Source organism: Adiantum capillus-veneris, chromosome 21, assembly GCF_014529385.1.
Source record: "Adiantum capillus-veneris isolate H3 chromosome 21, ASM1452938v2, whole genome shotgun sequence".
In the NCBI taxonomy this organism is placed as follows: Eukaryota; Viridiplantae; Streptophyta; class Polypodiopsida; order Polypodiales; family Pteridaceae; genus Adiantum; species Adiantum capillus-veneris.
Genome location: NC_140951.1, coordinates 139,731,083 through 139,754,520, shown reverse-complemented (window position 1 = coordinate 139,754,520; position 23,438 = coordinate 139,731,083). Strand labels below are relative to the sequence as shown.

The 23,438-nt window shown below is 47.4% G+C and overlaps 1 protein-coding gene across 5 annotated transcripts in view; it reads right to left on the bottom strand.

Moving 5' to 3' along the window:
- LOC147431833 (TLD-domain containing nucleolar protein) overlaps window positions 1–23,438 on the bottom strand; it is a 102,067-nt gene that overhangs the window by 32,508 nt on the left and 46,121 nt on the right. For 4 of the 5 annotated variants that reach the window (XM_086494301.1, XM_086494302.1, XM_086494304.1 and 1 more), the window contains 3 exons: window positions 14,449–15,015; window positions 14,131–14,327; window positions 13,766–14,019 (listed from right to left, as the gene is read on the bottom strand). In XM_086494301.1, coding sequence (XP_086350427.1) covers window positions 13,766–14,019; window positions 14,131–14,327; window positions 14,449–15,015 — 1,018 coding nt within the window. The remainder of the gene's footprint in view (window positions 1–13,765; window positions 14,020–14,130; window positions 14,328–14,448; window positions 15,016–23,438) is intronic. The other variant, XM_086494305.1, reaches the window with a different exon arrangement.

The following is a 23,438-nucleotide window of genomic DNA, read 5'->3' as shown; positions in this document are numbered from 1 at the left end:
GGGTATGAGAGTAAATCAAGAGGAAGAAGGAGTATTCTTAGGAGAAAGATGTACATCTCCTCACATAATCACTCATATTAGCATAGCTTAGCTTAGTAATTAGCATGGTAGAGGAGATGAGCATGCATTGAAGCTTGGCTCTTGGTTGGATTTGCATCACAAAGCCAAGAGTTGTTGGTGTAGGCCTCCCTTCTCACAAGCTTGGAGTAGGTAGGAAGCTTTCCATTAAAGCTTGAGAAGAAGAGAGAGTCTTCTTTGCTTCACACATGAGATTGTGTGAGTGTGTGTGATAATGCCTTCCAAAAATAAGCCCCCTCTCTCTCTTGGTCAACCCCTCTTGCTATTAGCTCCTCCTCTCACCTCATTGGACCTCCCCAGGCCTAGCCAATGGAAATTAAGCAGCATAAGTGATAGTCTTCTGACATGTGTCCCCCTTTCCCCTTTTGTGAGAGCTTTAGGTAATTATTTAATTTGATTAAACTCTTATTGGACCCCTTTGCCTCCTGGCCAATAGGAATCAAGCAAGCCATTGGGCTGTTGAATGCTCATTGGACCCCTTGGCAGACTGTCCAATAGTCTTCTAGGGAGCTTAATTCTTATTGGTTCTTTTATTAAGTGTTTTTAAATTAATTAAACTAGATTTACTCTAGCTTAATTATTATTGGTCCACCTCCAAGGCCATCCAATAGGAATTGAGTACACCTTATGGGCATCTGGGCTAGGAAGCTGACATGTGTCCCTCATTCCCTTTGTGTAAAGGGAGCTTGTGTGTGTGTGTGTGTGTGTGTGAGTTTGTCTCTCATCTCCTACTTCTAGGGCTCGCCCCCTCCTATGTAGGAATGATTGAAGACTTCTGAGACACGCCAAGCATCCAGTTTCCCTAGGCTTTGACCTTTGGACACAACCTTTGAATTTTCAAACGTTAGTATTTTGGAAGTCTTAATGGACTGAACCCTAAGGTCTTTGGAGCCCATTGTTTCACATAGCTCTTTTGCAGATGCCCTCCCCCCCCCCTTTGGATCCCTATTTTCCCTCCTTTGGATCCCTACTGTGGCCGGTCGGCTAACTTAACCAATATTCTAGCTTTTTCTCCCCCGCCACTTCTCCATATTAAATGATCAGTTTAACATGAGAAAATCATTTAGGAGAATTAGATATTGATTATTATGACAATGGCTTCATCCCTCATCGTGAAATCATGGATAATTTGGCTAATGTCTTAATTGGAATAGAATATGCCAAATATACCCAGCAAGATATACTCGTGATGCAAGTAGACATTGAAAAGGCCTTTGATACGGTACATTGCCAACACAATGCGGGGCCCTTGCATTCGGTCTTGAATTAGCCAATGTGGTATATTTCTTGTATGCTCATAGTACGTCTTCTGGCCTTCTTAATGGTGAGTTGATTGACCTTGGCACTTGGATGCTTTGTCAGGCAAGGTTGTCCCCTCAGCGCCTTATTGTATGCAATTGCCACTCACCCCTTGTTGCATTTGAATCATTTGACTTCGCTTGGTTGTCTTCACAGGTTACAATTACCCTCTAAAAATGACTTTCTTGGGCAAGCTTATGCCGATGACTCATTGTTCATGCCTCGCAATAACCAGGATGACGTGTGAGAGATTAAGCAAGCATTGGATACGTTTGGGCTTGCGACGGGTACTGGTGACGCGGCTGCCCAGTACACACACACACACAACCTCTCTTGGCATGGGAAAAGCCATGGCAGGCGGAAATGCTGACATGGCAGGCAGCGTACGGATCACGGAAATTGCAGCGCAACGTACGGACAGTCAGCCACGTGGCACCTTTTTGCGGCAGCTTTTACAGCTTTTTGGCTACGCAATTGCAGAGAGAGAGAGAGAGAGAGAGAGAGAGAGAGCCCTTTTGCTTTATTCTACGCAAGGGGTTCAGCGAGAGAGAGGGAAGCCTCTTTTGCTTTATTATTGAAAGCTTTTAGTTCTCAGCTTTTGGGGCTCTGCTTTTAGCATCCCTTGTAAAACCTTTAAATATGAAAGTAGGCCTCACACAACTCAGAGCATCTGGACGCAGAGTCTAAGAGTGAGCGCCTGCCTGCACTCTTGTACTTTGAACACAGATTAATACAAAAAGAAATACCGAAAGGGGCGCTAGTCTTTGGGGCCAATATCTCTAGGCACGGAACTCAGCCGGCGGGCCAATGTCGAATCAATTGTGAACTCTGAACTATTTTGAAGTGATTATTTGTGCTGTCGCGGTAGATTCTCGACTTGGAGTGTCCAAGTATCAGAGCACGGCTGATTTCTCTTCTACGGGAAATCCGATCCTTTTTCCGTGGCACCTATGGCTTCACGCAAAGATCAGTCGACTTCCTCTACATCCGACGATGCGGAAGAGATCACATCGAAGATTCACGCGAGGAGTATGGCCTGCCTCGGCCTATTTAGGGGGGAGCTCGAAGAGATGGAGCGTCGACGATTGATCGGCGATGCAACAAAGATGATGCTCAATTTTGCGAAGGACCCAAAATTTGCAAAATATATGAGCGAGACCTCTTTCGATGTGGTGCATGCACAGTGGCGAAAGACCACAGAGCCACCCCTCAAACCGGCCCTGAAGGAACCTCCTACTCCGAGGATGTACACAGACCAAGAATTCGAAGAGGTGGTTGATGCACGAATTGCTCAGCTTTTTGACGCGCAAAACAAAGCTAAAAAGCACGACAAAAAGCAGAAGAAAGGTGTTGACTTCCCGGGTTATTTGGGTCGTTAGTCTACATTTGAAAAGGCAAGAAAGCAAAAGAAGCATGTTCGATTTGAAGGAGTACCTAGTTCTTCTTCTTCTTCTTCTTCTTCCAAGAGTTCTTCTAGCTCCTCTGACTCGAGCGAAGAAGACAGAAAAGGCAAAAAACGGAGCAAAAAGCAACGCTTCGGAAAGGGCAAGAAAAAGGCAAAGAAGTCTAAATCTCGCCCCATGGTTGACAGTTCTACAGAGGACTCGTCTTCAGATAGTTCGGACTCTGATGACAGCAGCTTTTACGCAAAGAAGAAGAATTTTTATAAAGCCAACCAGTATGACTTTCTGGAAGACAAAAGCAAGAAAGTCCGAGAGTTTAAGGAAGGTGGACAGTCAATTAAATTTGACACGTTTTTTGGTTATAGAGATGCTTCGAAGGCTTTGTCCTTTATACAACAGTTTGACATAGCTTTCTCAGGAGGGCGTTACTCAGAGCACTCTAAGATTCGGAGAGCTGCCTCTTACTTTAAGGGGAATGCTCGAACTTGGTGGTCCACGCTTCTCTTTAACAAGAGAGCGCCAGTAAAATGGCTGAAATTCAAAAGGCTTTTTATTTCTTCATGGCTAACTCAAGAGTATGAACGCGACATACGAACTGCTTGGAACCATCTTCGAATGACCAAGAAGGATACAGTGGACGCTTATTGCGAGAGATTCTCGAGCTCTTTTCTACCCGCCTCTTCATTTAAGAAGATCTCGTTCAAGGAACAAATTGAGCGGTTTACCTTGGGTCTTACTACAGAGATCCGAGATCACTGCTTAGAACAAACGTCAGCTTCCATTCAGGAGTTGATGAGTCATGCGAAACGGGGTTTTGCCATTCACTCTGATAGTTTGACCTACCCCACATATGAAATCATGACGTAAAGAGCCGAACAGACTTCGACAAATGAAAGTAGTAAGAGGAAGAGCAATCCGGAAAAGAAAGAAAAGGATGCATGGCCCAAACTTACTCCTCAAGAGAGGGCTTGCTACATAAAGGAGGGAAGTGTTTTGGATGCGAGAAAACTGGACATATCTCCGCGAAGTGCCCTAAAAAGGTACAGAAAGAACAGAATGACAAGGACGACGAGAGGCCTGAGAGTTCGAGAGCAGCTGAGGATCGTGGAAGAAAAGGCAAGATGAAAACAGGACTGGTTCCGGATTGCATGGGTATTGATCCAAGCACGATGGACGAGAGTACAGAACTTTGTCGAGCTTGGGGCAAAGTGAAAGACCAAGAAGCGCTGATCTTCTTCGATGGAGGAGCCAAGGCCAACTTCATTTCAACGGAATTGGCGGCGCACCTCTAGATCACTCCCGATCGGATGGGACGACTTGCAGAGGCAGTTCTAGCGGCACCGGGCAGGGACGTAGCCATTACACATGTCATTGGCAAACTTCGGTTGCATTGTCATTGGCAAACCGGCTTCGGCGGAAAAGATAAATGATGTCTCCTTCCGAAGAAATTGCATGACACTTGGAGGATTCACAATGCATTTCATGTGAGCCTCTTGAAACCTTTTAAAGGTGATGTGCTTGAAGATGGGGCGCCTGAAGAGCAACCCGAAGTGGAAGAAAACGAGGAGACCCTTGTTCCTAAATAGATTTTGGCATATAAGGACACAAAGAATAAGGGTAAGATCAGCTCGAGACCTCTCCCTCCCCCCCCCCCCCCCCCGCTGCTCGCTATCCCCCTCCCGCTGCCCTGCCCCGCGCTGCCCCTGCCCCGCCCGCTGCCTCTTGCCCCGCGCTGCCCCTTGCCCGCCCTGTCCGCCCGCCCTCGCTGAATACCCGCTGCTGCCAACCCCGCCATTCCACACGCTGCTGCCGCGCTATCGCTTTAGCCCCCCCCCTCCCCCAACCCGCCCGTTGCCCGCTGTGGTTTTTTCTTCGCCCAAGAGCTACTTGCAATTCGGCCCTCCAGCACTGCGTCACTCATTGGGGCAGTGTTTTGTGCACCTCATTGCAATATCTTCCCGTTGCCTTCTTCTCACGCCACAGCCGTAGACACAGATGGAGACTCCAGCTTCGCCACACAGGGACTCGTCAGAAGCCCCCTCGCCCTCGCCCACTGAGCCCACCTTTCGACTTACTCTCTCGCTGGAGACACCTCGTATGGCAGCATCAGTAGCTGCCAAGGCGGCAGGCATCCCCTCAGTTCGAGTTTTGGTCAGAGATACCCACACGCTCCCGAAGGTTATCCTTCTGCCTCGGGTGAGTGGGGGTTGGTTTAGACAGAGTGTGGAGTACTCGGGCCTCCCGAACCAGTGCTTCATTTGCCGACAGATAGGCCATCTAGCAAAGGCCTATCCACGGAGGAGGCCGCGACCTGCACCCCAGCCTCAGCCTCAGCCCAAGCCTGCCAGGGCTGGCCCGTAGCCACAGCCAGCGGCACAGCGCACAGATGCAGAGCCACCCTCCGAGCCTGGGGCTCCAGCGGAGGAAGGGTGGCAGCAAGCCCGTGGCCGACGACACCAGGGGCCACAACGTCAACCTGGCACTCAGAGTGGCCCTCAGGTGCCTACTCAGCAACAGTGGGTTCCCACGGGGAACCGCTTTGGTCCTCTTGAGCAGGAGGAGATCCCTGCGCCAGCCCCCACCTCCGCTTCACCCTCGACAGCCCCCCCCCCCCGCCAGAGTTCCCCCCCCTCTTCCTCACCCTCCCCGCCTTCTGCTCCCGTCGCCTCTCCACCTCTATCGCCCCATCCCACCCCTCTTCTCCTCCGCTCCTCCCACCTCCTTCTCCCCCCCCCCCTCCTGCTCCAGTTTCACAGTCGGCTCAAGAGACTGGTCCCTCTCCGGCGGCTAGGAGATCTCTTGGCAGCGCCTTTGCCACAAGTCGCCTAGCGAGAGACGCCCTTCTTGAGGCCCCCTTTGCAGATTCAGACATCCTCCCTTGCAGCTATCCTTCGTGGGCTGACGAGCATTGACATCCGACGCCGCTAGGACTTCTTCGACTACGGGTTCACTCGTTTTCTCGACGATTCCGCAGCAAACCATGAGGCAGCCTGCTTCAGGGTCCATGTTTTGTTCCTCGCCGCTAGGGGGACAGAGGCCTTGGACTCAGCAGTTGGTTTCTCCTTCCCTCTTTGTGGTGGGGCCGAGACAGAGTGGTCCCTCGACTCAGTGGTGGGATGGTTGCATACACAGGTCTTAGAGTTCTCTCACCACATGAGAGAACTTGGAGTTACAAATTTGCTACAGACTTTGTGGCCATTGGCCAAGTTTGCGGTGACACCCCCAGACTCGGCAAGATGTAGGCACATTGTAGTGTACTTCTTTGCTGATACGCAGTGTTTGCCTTGCTATGTATACATTCATGAGGACTCCTTGACAGAGGAGGTTGCTTTACGCACGGCTCGCTCTGCTTGGGCTTGGTCTTGGGCTTGGGCTGGGCACTCACTGCAGTCACGCCTATCTAGAGGATGCTCGGATGCGGATTACTCCCCATCCAAGCCTACCTCAAAGATAGCCCGTCTTGCTGCTACGGCAGCATCTGTTCTCTCTCGCTCCCCATGAGGATCGTCTCATGGAACGTGCAGAGACTAGGTGGACCCTAGTTTCAGCGACAGCGGGGCCGACAGGGTCAAGAGCTTCAACGTTGCCTTGTGGGAGGAGAGATTGATCTCCTTATGCTTTAGGAGCACCATCTGTGTGAGAGCCGCATTCGGCGATGTGGTCAGATTTTGCGTGGACGATATGATACCTTTTGGTCAGCTGCTTTTGGACCCGGAGGCATCCAGGGTGGGATATGTATGACTATTGCGGAATCATTGCAGCAGGCCATTGTGGGCAGAGGGATTATTGTGCCAGACAGGGCTCAGTGGATTACTATGCAGGTTCAGGGTGGCCTTGTGGGCTCCCTGAACATCTATGCGCCCAATGTGGCGAGTACTCGTGCAGAGTTTTGGTCACAGATTGTTGAGTCTTTGCCGCAAGCCGATCATTGGTGTATAGGAGGGGACTTCAACATGTTGGAGGACCCTTCTGACAGGATTGGTGGCAGCCATGCTATTGTGCATGGAGTCCAGTTGGCAGCTTGGGAGAGGTTGTGTATGACTTTGAGGGTCTCGGATACATGGCAACACTCTGGTTTTGAGAGGCCCCAGACAGTCTTGCCTTCTCTAGATCGGACCGCAGAGTGGGAGGAGTGAATCTATAGCGGATAGATCGCTTCTACACTAGTGACCACTTCAGTGACTTGCCGGGATCAGTGGGCATCCTGGCAGGGACATACTTTTCGGACCATGCACCAGTGATCCTCACGATGGCAGACATGCATAGGAGTGGGAGCACGATGCTTCGCATCCCAGAGAGGGTCTTGTTGGACTCAGCACTCAGAGAGAGGGTAGAGGCTCTCTGGACAGAGGGCGTGGACAACCAGGTCTCACCTGCAGACAGAGTGGCCTCAGGCCTAGCTCAGCTTAGCCACTTTTTTCTTCAGGAGTCTTTGGCTCGCCGGGCTGCAGCGAGAGAGGCGGAGCAGCGTCTCAGACGAGGCATTGCTTCACTACAGAGGATGCAGGAGCAACATCCAGACAGTCCATGGTTGGAGGAGCAGTTACAGCAGGCTCGACAAGAGCTTGCTAGCACAGATGAGAGGCGTCATGAGTTTGCCTTTCACCGACAGGCATCTCAGTGGACTCAGGTGGGTGACAGAGGGACTGGTGCTTTTTTTGAGACAGTGGGACCTCGGCACTCGCATGCCAAGGTGATTCAGTTGAGGAGGCCCGATGGGTCAGTTGCTTGTGAGCCCGAGGATATGCGTGCAGTTGCTACTGACTTTTACTGTGAGTTACTGTCGGCTGAGCCTCAGACAGAGTGGCAGGATGCATGCAGGGAGCAGGTTTGGGCACAAATGCCATGTCTTGTGACAAAGGAGATGCGCCAGAGGCTAGAGATGCCACTTCAGCTTGAGGAGCTACACACGGCTCCTAGGGCCCTCCCTCGTGGTAGCTGTCCAGGTGAGGATGGGTTGACTCCCAGCTTTTTCTTGGAGTACTGGGACCTGCTTGGCCCAGATCTTCGTAGTGCTTTTCAATACATTCTGCACACAGGAGTGATGCCTGACAGCATGAGTGAGGGCCTGATCTATCTCATTCCCAAGGAGGGTGGCTCCTTGGATGAGATTCGACAGTGGCGTCCCATCACCATCCTCAACTCAGCCTACAAAATTCTTGCCAAGGCTCTGAGTGTGAGGATTCAGCCACTTTTAGAGAGCCTTATACATGGGACTCAGACAGGGTTTGTCAAGGAACGCAGTATCCTTGACAACAACTTTACTTTCTCTGGGAGGCTTCTGCCCTGGCACGGCTCCGTGGTGAGGACCTTGTGATTCTTCTTCTCGATTTTGAGAAGGCCTATGACCGAGTTGACTGGGACTTTCTAGAGGGCACTCTCCGCAAGATGGGCTTCTCAGATGCTTGGATCAGAGGGGTGTCAGCTTTGTACAGACACGCTCACAGTCAGGTGCTTTTGGCAGGAGGGAGAGGTGAGCGCTTCATGCTCACACGCTCGGTCAAACAGGGTTGTCCTCTTGCCTCCTTTCTCTTTCTGTTCTATGCGGAGGCGATGAGCAGATTTTTGGTGTCACAGCAGGTTGGTCTTCAGGGCTTAGCACTCCCTATCCGGTAAGATGAGCTACTGCACGCTGAGTTTGCTGATGACTCAGCCTTGTACTTAGATGGCCAGGAGGCCAATCTTCACAGATGTGAGCAGGCTTTGGAGACCTTCTGTTGTGCATCGGGCGCACTGATCAACTGGAGAAAGACAGTGGCTTTCTCGGTTGGTAGTGCTCCTGTGTCAGATTGGATGCCACGAGAGGGTTTCAGGTGGATCCCCCCAGGGACTGCAGTTCGGTACTTGGGTTGTCAGGTTGGTTTGGACTTGTCTCCCGAGCAGCAGATTGCTCCTCTTCTCCTGTCCATCAAGAGAAAGCTGTTACATTGGATCTCAACACGACTTGCGTTGGCTGGTAGAGTAGTAGTTGCCAACCAGGTGTTGTTGGCGACTATGTGGTACATCACTTCTTGCTGGATCTTCTCGAGTTCTTGTATCAGCCACATAGAGAGGCTGATCAGAAACTTCCTTTGGTCAGGACGTGACACTCAAATGGCCCGAGCCAAGGTGGCTTGGTCGGTCATCACACTTCCTTGTTCTCAGGGAGGGCTTGGGATCATTGATCCAGCACAGCAGAGCAAAGCCCTTCTTGGGAAGTTCATAGTTAGAGGACTTCTTCCAAGTGAGGAGCCCTCAAAGGAGTTCTTGTTGCAGAGGCTTCGTGCCAGGGTGCCTCAGTCAGGAGGCCCTTGGCAACCTTCGACCAGATGGATCTTTACAGAGATGCGCCGAGTTGGTTTGAGCAGGAGACTGGAGGACCGCTTCACTGTGAGTTTGCTTCGTTCTTGGGAGCTTTTACGGCGTGGCCTGGAGCAGCGACAGCCGATGTGCACGGAGGAGCGCCTACGGCAGCCCCTCGTCTGGAACCCCATGGTTAGCACTCAGAGAGGCCACTTGGTTGGTAGTCGGCCTCATGTTTCCTGGGGTCCCATGGCAGCAGGTCCAGCGCGCTCTCTAGGTGACTGGCTAGAGTTCACAGGTTTGTCAGAGGAGGTGCAGGGTTTCCAGCTGCAGGGCATGAGAGGGGTCCAGAGCATGTGTCAGGACATCTCAGAGTCAGTTCCAGCTGAGTGGCTCACGTCCCTCGAGCGAGTAGCACCCCCGTGGATGGGAGCCTTCACACGACTGGAGGTTCTCATTTCAATCAGGGCCTGCTCAGAGACTGTCCAAGCCCTCTTCTTCGAGCTTCAGGGTGGGGGACGATTACAACGAGTTGCAGTAGAGGTCCCGCAGATAGCAGAGTGCTGTTTCCAGAGGATCCAAGTTGTGGGCATCTGTGGGAGGACTTGCGTCATAGACCCTGACCCAACAGCTCTTGAGACTGGACACTAGAGGCTATGGGCTTGGGAGTGTTGTCCACTGGCACGAGTATAGTGGGATCCTGGTGAGTGGCCATGGAGGGACCCCTTCTCTTCTGCAAACCACCCAGGAGTCCCCTTCTTTCAGTACACTGTTCGGCTTGGACGTCATATACTTGCAGCACAGAGAGAGGCCCGCCCCGCTGCAGCACGTCAATGGCAACAGGAGGGCCTCACAGTCGAGTTCTTGGCAACCTTTTGGCAGAGGCTGTGGGACTCCAGAGAGCCGAGGCGTGTCACTTTGTTTCAGTGGCTGGTTGCACACAGAGCTACAGCAGTAGGGAGCTGGCTTGTGCATAGTGGTCTCTCGGCCGCATGTGCAGCCTGTGACCAGTTGGTGGAGAGTCGGCGTCATTGTCTTTGGGACTGCCCCTCGGCCCAGCAGGTGTGGCTACAAGTTCTTCGGCTGATGCCTACTCTCTCCACGGCTAGACAGTACACTTGGGGGGCAGCAGCTTGGTCCACTCTCACGGGCCCGGCACTTTAGTTTGAGCTATCTTCCACCAGCAGGATGATAGTGATACAGGGGGGGCGACCTACACTCCAGCCTGCTACAGAGATTACTCCACAAGAGTGGTGCAGTGAGAGAGAGGAGTGTTGGGAGCTCATCAGTGGCCTGACACTTTGGTTCATCTGGCGGGCCCGCTGTTCCCGCATTTTTGAGGCTTGCTCTGTGCCACCAGCAGAGACTGTTCGTGACTTTTGGCTAGAGCTGATCCATACTCTCAGAGGATTGCTTGAGGGACTACAGGGCAGCTCCGACCGCATGCGGGAAGCCGCAAGGCTTTCCTTCGACTCTGGCGCCTTGGGCCTTTCTACACCATTGTCCAGGGTGTGCTTAGATGGCACTACCGACCACCTGTGCGGCTCTTCCCTCCTCCCATCCCTTGATTTAGCCTCATTGTATATATGTTGTTCTTTCATTGGGAGAGTCTCCCCATCATGTTTGTTGTAGCCCTCTCTTGCAGACCTACGGGCAACTTTCATTAACTAATAGAAGGATCTTTTTCTATTTTAAAAAAAAAAGAATAAGGGTAAAGTGAAAAGGTAGTTCTTGGTTAAATTCAAGAACTATCCTGCTTTGGATGCGAAGTGGATGGAGGAGGAGAACCTCGCAGATACTCCTCAGATTGTGAAACTTTACCTTGACGCTTTTGGTTTAGCATAGTCTACTCCAAATGGAACCCCGAATTCAGCTTGGCCGGAGATTTGGTGCAGTGGGTTTGCACAAGAGGGGAGTTACTCCGCTCTTTTGTCAACAGATGCCTCGATTTTTGAATACTCGAGTCACTGATGTCTCTTTGAGCTTCAGGGATACTAAGAGCTGACATTCTTCTGCTGTATGACTTTATGAAATGGAATTACCGAATATGAGACTGATTTGTTCTTGACTTGTTTTTAAGTGCAGGAACTGAAAGACAAAATGACTGCAGCATTTTGGTCTGAATGATCTCGATAAACATGGTTGCAATAGGGATTAGTCAATCGGGCATCTATGAGGTCTTGAGTAGATCTAGATGCGATTGCTAATTGCGTTGCCGATAAATCATGGTCTGAGATCCGAATGAAAGTATACACACACACAACCTCTCTTGGCATGGAACAGGCCCTGGCAAGCGGAAATGCTGACGTGGCAGGCACCGTACTAATCCCGGAAATTGCAGCGCAATGTACGGACAGTCAACCACGTCACACCTTTTTGCGGCAGCTTTTACAGCTTTTTGGCTACGCAATTGCAGAGAGAGAGAGAGCCCTTTTGCTTTATTCTACGCAAGGGGTTCACAGAGAGAGAGGGAAGCCTCTTTTGCATTATTATTAAAAGCTTTTAGTTATCAGCCTTTGGGACTCTGCTTTTAGCATCCCTTGTAAAACCTTTAAATATGCGGGTAAGCCTCACACAACTTAGAGCATCTGGACGCAGAGTTTGAGAGTGAGCGCCTGCCTGCACTCTTGTACTTTGAACACAAATTAATACAAAAAGAAATACCGAAAGGGGCGCCAGTCTTTGGGGCCAATATCTCTAGGCACGGAACTCCGCCGGGTAGTGTCGAATCAATTGTGAACTGTAAACTGTTTTGAAGTGATTATTTGTGTTGTCGCAGTAGATTCTCGACTTGGAGTGTAAGTCTATTACAGGTAACAGGTCTTACAATCAACTTTCGAAAATCCAAACTTTTGCATCTTAATGCACATGACTGGGAACATCTTTTGTAGCTTGGGGATATTCTTGATCCACATGTAATTGCCACACTTGGGAACATGGAATTCTCCACACTTGGAAAGCATTCACTGGAACCAAATGGGAATTCGCCGCACTTGGAAAGCAGATGCACGATTTGGTTTGTGTGTGCCTTATCGTCAAATTTGGAGCGCACTTGAGCACATGCTGGCTGCTTTGCCCATTTTTCACTGGCCAATGGATGTCGTACGTCGGATTGGACTTTCTGGGACAGACCTTTTGTTGCCATTTCTGCCCGCAACATTTATATCTCTCTCCTGCCTGAGTCTTGGCTTGGTCAACATTGTGATGCGCTATGGTCTTTACATAAATATGATCAATGGTGAAGAAAGGCTCTTACTACAATTTGGAAGAGCCATTTGCCTCTGAAGGAACGTCTGTTTCTACGGCGCTGCTTGCTGGGAGTTCTCCCTATTGGAACTCTCCTTAGTGCACGTCACATCGGCTCTTCTCACTGTGTCAGATAATCAGCCTCCGATGAGACTGTTAGACACCTGCTTTGGGATGGTCGCTTTACCATGGCCTTCCTTGATCGCACATCAGCCTACATGCACCTCCGCTTTCCCTTAGTCAGCTTTCCACAAGCGGATTTGGGCTTTTGGCATTCCACCTTCCCTTCAACGATTTGCGGTCATCTTCACAAGGGTCAGATTTTGGTCTCTATGGTCTTTGTGGCACCAACGCAATTTTTGCATGTTCCATCAGCATGATGCAGATTCTTTTCCTTCATTCAAGATTTCACTTGGGCAATCCTTACATTTTTCCCTTGATGTTGGGGACATATCCCCATTCCACCGCTAGCCAGTGGATGTTGTACGTCAGATTGGACTTTATGGGACACTCCTCTTGATGCCATTTCTGCCAGCAGCATTTATGCTTCTCTTTTGCAGGAGTCTTGGCTGGCTGGCCATTGTAATGTGCTTTGGGCTTTGCATAAATATGATCTATGGTGGAGAAAGGTTCTTGCTGCAATTTGGAAGTGCCACTTGCCTCTTAAGGAGTGTCTGTTTCTTTGGCGTTTGTTGTTGGGAGTTCTCCCTGTTGGAACTCTCCTTGCGACGCGTCGCATCAGTTCTTCTCGTTGTGTCAGATGTTCTGACAGTGATGATACTGTCAGACATCTGCTTTGGGATTGTCGCTTCACCATAGATTTCCTTGGCCACATATGTACCTGTATGAAGGGAAGTTGGGAGAATACCAAAAACCCAGAATCGTTTATGGAAAACCGCTGATGGAAATCGGAGGCATGTAAATTAATCAAAACAGATTTACAAAAAAGTGTGTGTGTGTGTGTGTGTGTGTGTGTGTGTGTGTGTGTGTGTCGGGGGCGGTGGGGGGGGGGGGGGAGGGGGGGGGGGGGGGCGCGTGGTTGGTATATATAGGTGCTAGTATGCCACCTAAAGACTCAGTGTTCTCTGTACTCTTTTTTCGCAAGAGTGTTATGGCATCACTGCTCTAGCTTCAATTATCTCGTCTCCATGGAGATAATTAGGGACAAACCCTTACCTTCAGAGACCATGCTTAGGAATTCTCAACACAAAGTTGACACAAGATGTGTGTATCTGTATGGATGCACATGAAAGAGCTTAATGGGGGTGCATATATGGATTTCAAGCTTAGAATTCAAAGGTTTAACCCCCATTAGAACGACTCTCTTGGCAAAGAGTCTTCTGCTTTTCCTTATTCATGCACTTTGGCAAATTTCCTTTTCACAAATGGGAGAGATTGAAATTTATAAGACTGCAATATCATGATCTTAAAGTATCAAACATCTACTTGATACACACCAGTAGGACGAAAAGGCTTCATCACAGGATCCAGAGCAAAGATGCAGCAGCCTCTACTGCCATAAAAGCAACTGTTGTTCACAAAACCTTCACTAACAAGGGCTCCCAAAAGCCACTGGTCCTCACCCAGATTATCTGGCAAACTATCTTCCATGTTATGTAATGTGACTCCTTGGATAAGCATTAATACCGTCCCTTGATACCCTTCCATATGTACCCAGAATCTATTCATCCCCTTTCCATGTATCGACGACCTGCTAACCGAAATACATCAGATTTTGAGTTTTATTCTCATATTTATTGTAAAAAACCATATCAAAACCAGGTGAAAGATAAACAAAGACTCTTGATGAACAGAGCTTAACCTGTACAGCAGAGAAGCTGTGTCTGGTGGTTGTGAGAAGCAACAAGATAGTATCTTGGTACCAAGTATATCTGATAAAGAGAGCCCAATGGCCCACGCAACATTGGAGTCAAATAGTTGGCGTGCAAAATAGCTTTCAGAACCTAGCAACTTGGAGTCATGCTGTTCTTCAGAATTACATGGCATTGCATTCTCTTCCTAACACATCAACGCAATTCAAGGAGGGAAGTAAAGAAGAGGAGTTAGTTGCCCATGCAGGACCTTTTACCATTCCCGAATCCCAACTTACTTTCACAAGAAAACTTAGCACAAGAAATACCTGAAATATCATGGCAGTTTGATGTACACAAGCTCGAATAAAATCAAATAACGAAAATGGAAGCCTTGGTATTGTGAGAAGCATCCATTTGTGGAGTTTCTCCATAGAAAGTGTTTCTTTCTCCACGTTTCCATCTGAACACGCTGCTTGTGCTGATTTCATGAGGGGCTCTACATTTGGCAGGTGTGAACATTTAGCATGAGAAAACGCACTATAGGCCAACAGCCAGCAGAGCCAAAAAAAATCCTGTAGTTCAGACAAAGTCAAGTGCCCAGTAAGACCAGCCTGTGGCAAGTGGCTAGAATCCTCATCTTCAAAGCTGAAGAGCAGCGGAAGCTTTCCCTTCTTTTTTAGATTGTAAAAAAAATATAGTAGAAGATTTAGCTTGACTGAAACAGAGGGTTGGTGGCATTTCTCTACCCCTTCAAGAAGAGCTTTCCAGCTAATACCCTTCTCATCAGGTTTAAAGATAACATCTATTATTGTTGAGGCAACACTTTGGCTCAGAGTGCCAAGCTGGGAACTTGGTGGACAGCTAATGCCTTCCATTTTAAGTTCGAAATGCTTCTGCAAGTTTGCAACACACGTTTATATTCAAGGTTCAAAAGCATATATAGAGTAAGATGGTAATTTGCGCAGCACAATCAAAATAACAAAGGTGCACACAGAGAGAGAGAAGAAATGAAATGAAATGTTATATTAACGTCTTCAAAAGGCCAAAGTGACCTATGAGACCAGAAAGTTACAATGTGGTGGATCTGATACGAAGTCAGAGTAACAAGATGACAAAATGACAGAATGACAAAATGACAACATAAAATACTATGGAATCCTAAACTGCTAGATGGGGACTAAGCAGCTAAACAGCTAGCTGGGATAGCTAGATCACAGGAGATCCAGCATCGGTCGCTGGCGGATCTCATCAATCTCCTCCATGGTCAGTAGTCTGGCCAGACGTCGTGCATGTCGAGCCAAAGTGAACCGAATCCTCTGATGCAGCCTCCGTCGATGCTGTGTAGTCCTCCGCAGTCGTGGGCGTCTGGATCTCCCCATCTCAGTCGCTCGGTCGATTAGTATGCCTCTGGTGTAAAGCGACGAGCTCTGCTGTGGTAGTAACTCCTCCGGGTGTCCAGTGGCAGCTCTAAAGAAGTCTGTGATCTATCTCTGAGACTGGCTAGCCTCTCCTCTCATCAAGCTCTCTCTGTGTCTGCGCAGCTCGAGCAAAAACAAACCCAGGCATCTCTGATCCTCGTACTGCATGACTCTAGAGAATGGTCCAAAGCCCTCTCTGAACAAGCAATGGAAGAGGCCTCGTATCTCGTAGTAGACGGGGCAGTGGCATGTGTAGTGCAACTCTGTCTCAGGCGAGAGAGAGAGAGAGAGAGAGAGAGAGAGAGAGAGGCGCGGGGGGGGGGGGGGGGGGGGGGGGGAGCGCACCCGTGCCTCAACATCAATAGAGTATTCGGTGGAACCGGCGAACCATGCATTCGGCCCGCTGTCGGTTAAATGCGTAAAACAGAGGGCCCACAGTACCCGCTTCTTTAATTAGCAAAAACCAACTCCCGGATCGCCAATAGGCAAGTTCTCCCCTTGTCTAGCAATGCTTCGTACGTTGAGGCGAGACGGGCAACTCGCTTAGATCACCCAGCGGCAGTGTCAGGCCTTTACTGCGTAGCAAAGGGTTTTTCGTGCGGAGGGAAAGCCCGAGCGGAGCAGCCAATTAAAGAACAATGATTGGGGTTGGGTTGGTTTTGAAGCAGTCCCTGTTGTATCGGCTTCGGTCATTTCTTAATTAGTGAAATCAAGACTTTTTGCTTACTCGATCTTTGTCACACGTATGAGTGAATCTGAGGATCAAATTTCTCAGAGTCAAAGCGTCTCAGTTTCCTTCAAGCTTATGAAGATTGTTTCTCAAAGGGCTTACCTCATGAGTTACCTCCAAAGCGGCCAGAGGATCACACCATTGAATTGATACCAGCGAGTACCCTTCCGGACCAACCACCGCATAGAGTGAGTAGAGCTCAACGGGAGCCAAGCTACAAGGACCGCCTATAGACACGCGTTGGACACCATAGCTACCATCTGGCAACACCCCCTAGCTGGGCAACGTCCGAGGACATAGGCAAGTACCTGTAGATCGAGTGTCCCATACCACTCGGCCTCACCTTCTCGAGGTGACCTCACACATGCCTAGCCTCATACACTCGACACCCATCCCAATGGTGGCATAGACTAGGTCGCATCTCCGGTAATGGGGACATAACAACACTTTATACAAGAGACACGGGGTGGTTGAGTTCACTCCCAGAAACATTGGCCCCTAAGTCAAGCGCGTCTTTCGATACTTCTTTTCATATTCATAATGAGCTAGACAGTTGTCCTTTGCATCCGTGCACCCATGCATTGATCTCGACAGCAGAACCCCAAGGCTTCTTAATAAAGACCCTTAGACCCAAAAGCTACACAGCACAAATGCTTTGCAAACAAAAGCTAGCACATCAAAAATCAACTACTTTTGAAACCTGGCCAAAAATCTACAAGCACAAACTACCACGTCGTCACCCTTTTTGTGACGGGTTTTACGGGCAGCGACATCTCTCTCCTTTATCTGGCAAGGTCTATTATTGTCATGTCATCGCTTTGTGACACCCCCCCCCCCCCCCCGCCCCCTCCTCCCCCTCTCTTTGAGGAGTAATCGCCCTCGATTACACTTGCAAAACAAATAGTACACAATAAACCACCTCAGTATACACTAATTCTATGCATGCATTTACCATGCACTAGCACAAAGAACACTAGTCACTCAACAATCACAATCATGTTCACATCCTTATCCCTATTGACATTTTAAACACGAATCATGATCATTATGACTCATTTACCCATCACATCCAGATCTCACTCATATCTAATAGATGTCTTGATGCACTAAATCTTGTCATTTCATCATTCGTATCACCTCATTAGTTTCATGCAAACATGTCAATGACCATCCCCACAAGAAAGTGCATTTAGAAAACATGCATCGACACATATCCTAATCCACATTGAATTTCACATAACCATCTGTATTCACATAGTTTACACTGAACACTCAGATCTGTTGATGCACCAAAATCACTATCTAGCCATCTCATTGTTCCGGAACTTTAGATGCACTAAGATCAGTAGTCATCTTATCCTAATAGATTTGTTGATGCATAGTCACAAATGGCATTCACATCTTTCTCCTTAACAAGACCTCAAACATAAACTATGAGCCAAAATAAATCGTTTAGCCATCACATTTGGATCTCATTAATCTCTAGCAAATGTCTAGATGCACTAAAAATTCATCATTATATCACCCCTACCAATGACTAGAGACAAAATATCAATCATCAATATTACCCCTACCAATGACTAGAGACAAAATGTTGTAATCACTTCACCTCAAATACTCAAACAAGTACACATTTGCAAGAGTAAATCAATTGCTAGCATGCAAAAAAAGTTACCAAGAAAAATTTTGTCTACAATATCTATGATTCTTAAGAGACATAATCATAACTTCCCTTTTCAATTACGTTGATATGTTACGCTGAGTGATTCCCCTCATGCACCAGGCACTACACCAGACTCAACTGCTAAATACCTATGAGCTCTACACAGGGAATCTCTTCACACCTGAAGATTCCAAGACAAGATCTTTCTCCTTTGAGGGTTTTCAGCCAAGTTGGCCTCCTCCAAATCCAAAATTTCAAGAGCACCACAATTCTTATGAATAGAAGTCTAAAAGATTCATTTATGAATCTTTTTGAAAAGTCAAGGAGCTACTACCCAACTTGCATCCATTGCATACATCAACAGATGTACTATATCCAATTTCTAATATGTTCCTTTTTGTAAAACGCCTTGTCAGAGGGATGCCTTCGCACCCTCGGCCAAGTTCTCCAAGCAGTGTAAGGCCTTAAGCTTGACCCTGAGCAGGAAGGCTGGAGTTTGTTATAGGACCTAAGGGTTGAAAAGTGCACACATTACCCTACTCTTAGGAGATTGTTCTTGAAAGAATACATACGAGAGGGTATGCATTGGGACGTAGCTTCTCAACTCCAAAAAGCCAAACGGGAGGAAGGGTAGTTAATGAGAGATTTTATTAGTCATTTGAAGCAGCTAAATTCTCGTTGTACCCCAAATGAGTGTTTCAACAATAACCAAATGCTTGATAGATTAATAGAGGTTTGTGCTTGAAAGCTTGCCAAGTCCTTAGATTGTGGGCTTGGTAGCTTAGACATCCACCATTGCATGGCACTGCCTCCGAGAAAAAACAGCGGCTTGAAAAATCCTTGATCCTTCTCTTGCAAGTGATCTTTATGGCTTATGCCCTATAAGATAGAGCGATGAAGACGGGAGCCCACCCGATGCGCGATGAAGTAAGGGTGGGGGTGGCTAATAAGTCCGGGGTCGGGACACGAAGATTCTTTAATAAAGTTTCATGTAAAGCTTAAAAGCGCCATCTTGCTTTGTCTACTCTTTGGTAGGACCGGTATGCTTTCAGAAAAGCACACGCTTGAAGCTCTAATACCATTGTCACGGGGACAAGCACCACATGCCAACGGAAAATGTAACAAACTTGGGCACCCCAAGTCTAGATTCTATCGCGACACGAGAGAGATTCACTAAAAGTACTTGGCAACTTTAAAATCACAGTTCAATTTGGTCGACACAGCCCGGTATAGTTCCATGCCTAGAGAGATTGACCCCAAAGACTGCTTTTACTGCAGAATTTTGAAAACAGTTTCTTTTGGAACTTTTGCTTTTGATTTTTGAAAGCTTTTGGGACTTTGCTTTTAGCATCCCTTGTAATCTTTATAAGGGTGTCCCTTTGGGTATTTCTTTTATATTAATCTTTGAGCAAAGTACAACTCTCGCAAGGTTCTCGCTCTCAAACTCTGCGTCCAGATGCTCTGCAGAGTAGTCAACGTAATTTACGGAAATTCCGTATAGCTGTCAGCGCAAAAAGCAGGCCTGTCCGTACAACCTGCCACGTCAGCCTGTCATCGGAAAATCTGGGTGTTCCGTACTACTGCCACGTCAACGTTCATACCGCCTGCAACTTCAGTATGTCAGCGCAGAATCCGAAAATCCGTACTGTTGTCCGCGTGTGTGTGTCCGGGCAAAACTGTCACGTCATCAATTGCGAGCGTAATCGCCCTCAATTACGCTTGCAAAACAGACAGAGGCCATAAACTGTCATAGTAGACACTGACTGTTAGTACCAACGCACTAGACGACACATCTAGCACATGTACAAAGACGATAGTCACATCACTGCACATGACATCACAGGACATCATATGACAATCAATCACAGAAACATTCATTCCAAATCTCAAACCATGACTGCCAGCAACGTGTTTAGTAACCACATCTAGATCCATTCTGGACCTTATTGATGTCAAGTTAACTAATCCCATATTGCGATTATGTCTATAGAGATTTTCAACTCAAGCACTATTGTGTGCAAGGAGTCATTCGCCTCAAGCACTGTCATGTGCAAGAAATCTTTCCCGAAAGTTCCAATCCATCACCAAGTTCATACTGAACAAAGTGGTTTAATCATTCATTCGATTGAATCAGTCGTGATCCATGATTCGTTATCAGGTTCATTCGAGAGTTGTCACTGCTCCAAAAATCATCATCATCTCATTCTTAATTCTGCTCTTTGTCCAGAATTAACAGATTCTTTCATAAAACATTGGTTTTATTCAAAATTTAAAATCATCTTCTAAAAAGTCTTGTTTCATAAATTCATACAACAAAATAATTCTAGTTCATCAAAAATCTGTTCTGGAACGAGTACTCGTCTTGCTGTCCTTTTAATCTGTCAGCCATCTTGATTCTTGTGCCTTTTTTGGAGACAGTGTAGCGATATGTCCTTATCAGTGAAGGTCGTCTATCTTTTCGTCGATTGTTTTTGCTATGACTTGTTGAAGATTCATCTGATGGGTAAGTCAAGTTACCCGAATGTATTACAAATCCCCGCTTCGCATGTCCCAACAACTGTTGTATAGACTCGGATTTCCTTTCGAGACAGTAGTCTCGAATTTCTTTGGGAAGTCGCCAACAAAACCGTTCAATCTGCTCCTTAAATATGATCTTCTTAAAGGATGAAACAGGTAGGAAAAATTCCCAAAATCTTTCACAGTAAGAATCCGAAGATTTTGTCTTGACTATCCGAACATGGTTCCAGTCAGTAATCACCGTTCGTATTCTTGTGTGAGCCATGTTGAAATAAAGAGTTTCTTAAATTTCAGCCACTTTGTCGGCGCTTGTTTCCTTAACAACAAAGTGGGCCACCATGTCCGTGCATTGCCTTTCAGAAAGGATGCCTGTCTGATCTTGGAGTGCTCTGTATAGCAGCCTCTAGAAAATGCTATGTCAAACTATTGGACAAAGGCTAAAGCCTTGGGAGCATCTCGAAACGCCGAAAAGTTCTCAAACTTTACTGCCTCTCCTCTGTCTTTGAATTCTTTGGGCTTTTTGCCTTTGTCGTCGAGGAAATCATATTGATTGGCTTTGTAAAAATGCTTTCATTTTGCATACATAAAACATGTGATCTTTCCGTCGTTTCTTGCCCTTCCTGTCCTCATCACTCGAGTCAGAAGAAGATGATATGTCCGAGCTGTCAGAAGATGAGGACGAACTGGGCAATCCTTCGAAGCGTACACAATTCTTCTACTTTCTTGCATTTTCAAAAGTGGATTTTTGACCAAGTAACCGGAGAAATAAGTTCCCTTGTTACGTTTCTTCAATTGCTTTTCCGACTCCGTGTCCAAAAGCTGATTGATGTGGGCCTGGACCGCATCATGGAGTTCTTCTTCAGTATTTGATTGGTGGTACGGTGGCTTTTTGCCACTGAGTGTGCACTTTAGCGATGGATTGTTGAGACAAAAACTTTGCAAACTGAGGGTCTTTTGCAAATTTAATCATTTGCTTGGTGCACTCGTCAACCTGCTGTCGACGTTGCATCTCTTGAAGTTCATACTGAGTAGGCCGAGGTGGCCCGTACTCTTCCTCTGTTAAATTCTTTAAATCTTCTGCGTGGTCTCCTCCCACATCAGCAGATGCAGAAGAAGTCGACTCATTCTTTTCGGAATCCATAAGTGTCGCGAGAAAAGGGATCGAATTTCTTGGTAAAAGGGAAATCGGCCGCGCTCTGATAGCACTATAACAAACTTGGGCACCCCAAGTCTAGATTCTATCGCGACACAAGAGAGATTCACTAAAAATACTTCACAACCTTAAAATCATAGTTCAATTTGGTCGACACGGCCCGGCGTAGTTCCGTGCCCAAAGAGATTGGCTCCAAAGACTGGCGTCCCTTTCAGTATTTCTTTTATATTAATCTTTGAGCAAAGTACAGCTCCCGCAGGGTCCTCGCTCTCAGACTCTGCGTCCAGATGCTTTGCAGAGTGAGCCCCTAGGGTCACTTATAAAGATTACAAGGGATGCTAAAATCAGAGCCCCAAAAGCTTTCAAAAATCAAAAGCAAAAGTTCCAAAACCAACTGTTTCCAAATTCTGCAGTAAAAGCAGTCAGCGTAATTTACGGAAATTCCATACAACTGTCAGCGCAAAAAGCGGGCCTGTCCGTACAGCTTGCTACGTCAACCTATCAGCTAATTCAGGGTGTTCCGTACTGCTGCCACGTCAGCGTCCGTACCGCCTGCCACGTCAACATTTCAGTACAGAATCCGGAAATCCATACTGTTGTCCGCATGTGTGTCCGGGCAGAATTGCCATGTCATCAATTTGTGACTGAAAAGAACAAACTGAACAACTTTAAGCACTTCAAATAACAACTGAACTGGAAGAGATGCACGACACAAGACAGGGAGTGGTAGAGTTCCATCCCGAGAGAGCACTCGCCCCAAACCTTGGTGCTCCTTTCGGTATTTCTTTATATTACTTGAACTCGGTACAATGTCTGTACTCACGCTCTGCACCTTCACTCGGAAGAGTGCCAAAGAATGAGCCCTCTGCACATATTTGAAGGTCCTTGGCCTTGAAAAGCAGTTACATGAAAAGCTTCAAACTCAAAAGCAACTAGTCCAAAAGCTGCCAGCAAAAAGCCTGAAAATCCATACAATCTGCCACATAAGCAGCCAATGCAAATTACGGAAGTCTGTACATTGCCACGTCAGCATGTCAGTGCGTTTTGCGGAGCGTCCGTAGAATTGCCATCTCATCACCAATTTCACAAGAGATTTAATGTGTGTGTGGTCTTGCATTATTTTACTATCTTTAGTCACTTTGCGTCCATCGCACGGGGTCCCCTAAGTTAGCAGGAACTCTTCTTTAAAAATAGCCCACCTGGCAAGACTTTGCAAGTTGGTAAAACTTCTTCTGCTGTTTCTAGCGTTTAGACCCTTTGGCCAGGAAGTGTAGGTTGGCTCCATTCTTCAGTGGCTTGACACATCAACAGTTTGTGACAAACTACTATAACATCCCCAATAACATCGTCAATGCCCGATAGTGGGACCTGGGTGTAGAACTAGGTACCAATATATGCTCCCACACATAAGCATACATCAATACAAAGATCTACGTATTGAGTTTCTAGCATAACTCTGGAGATGCAGGGCAGACTCGACCATAATGAAGCCTAGCACTAGAAGACGAAAACTTTACAATGGGAGGTCTCCATATTTTCTATACGACTAAAAATATACCTAGATGAAGCCTAGCACTAGAAGACGAAAACTTTACAATGGGAGGTCTCCATATTTTCTATACGACTAAAAATATACCTAGATGAATCCAAGCTAAGCCAAGATTCACCCTTAAAGAAAATTGCAAGGTATAGACTCATGGTAGTCACCCACAAGACAATATAATCATCAGCTCCATCATGCATAGTGTTGCCTAAATACTACAACATCCCTACCAATGTCATCAGTGCCCAATAGTGGGTGTAGAACTAGGTACCGATATATGCTCTCTCTCTCT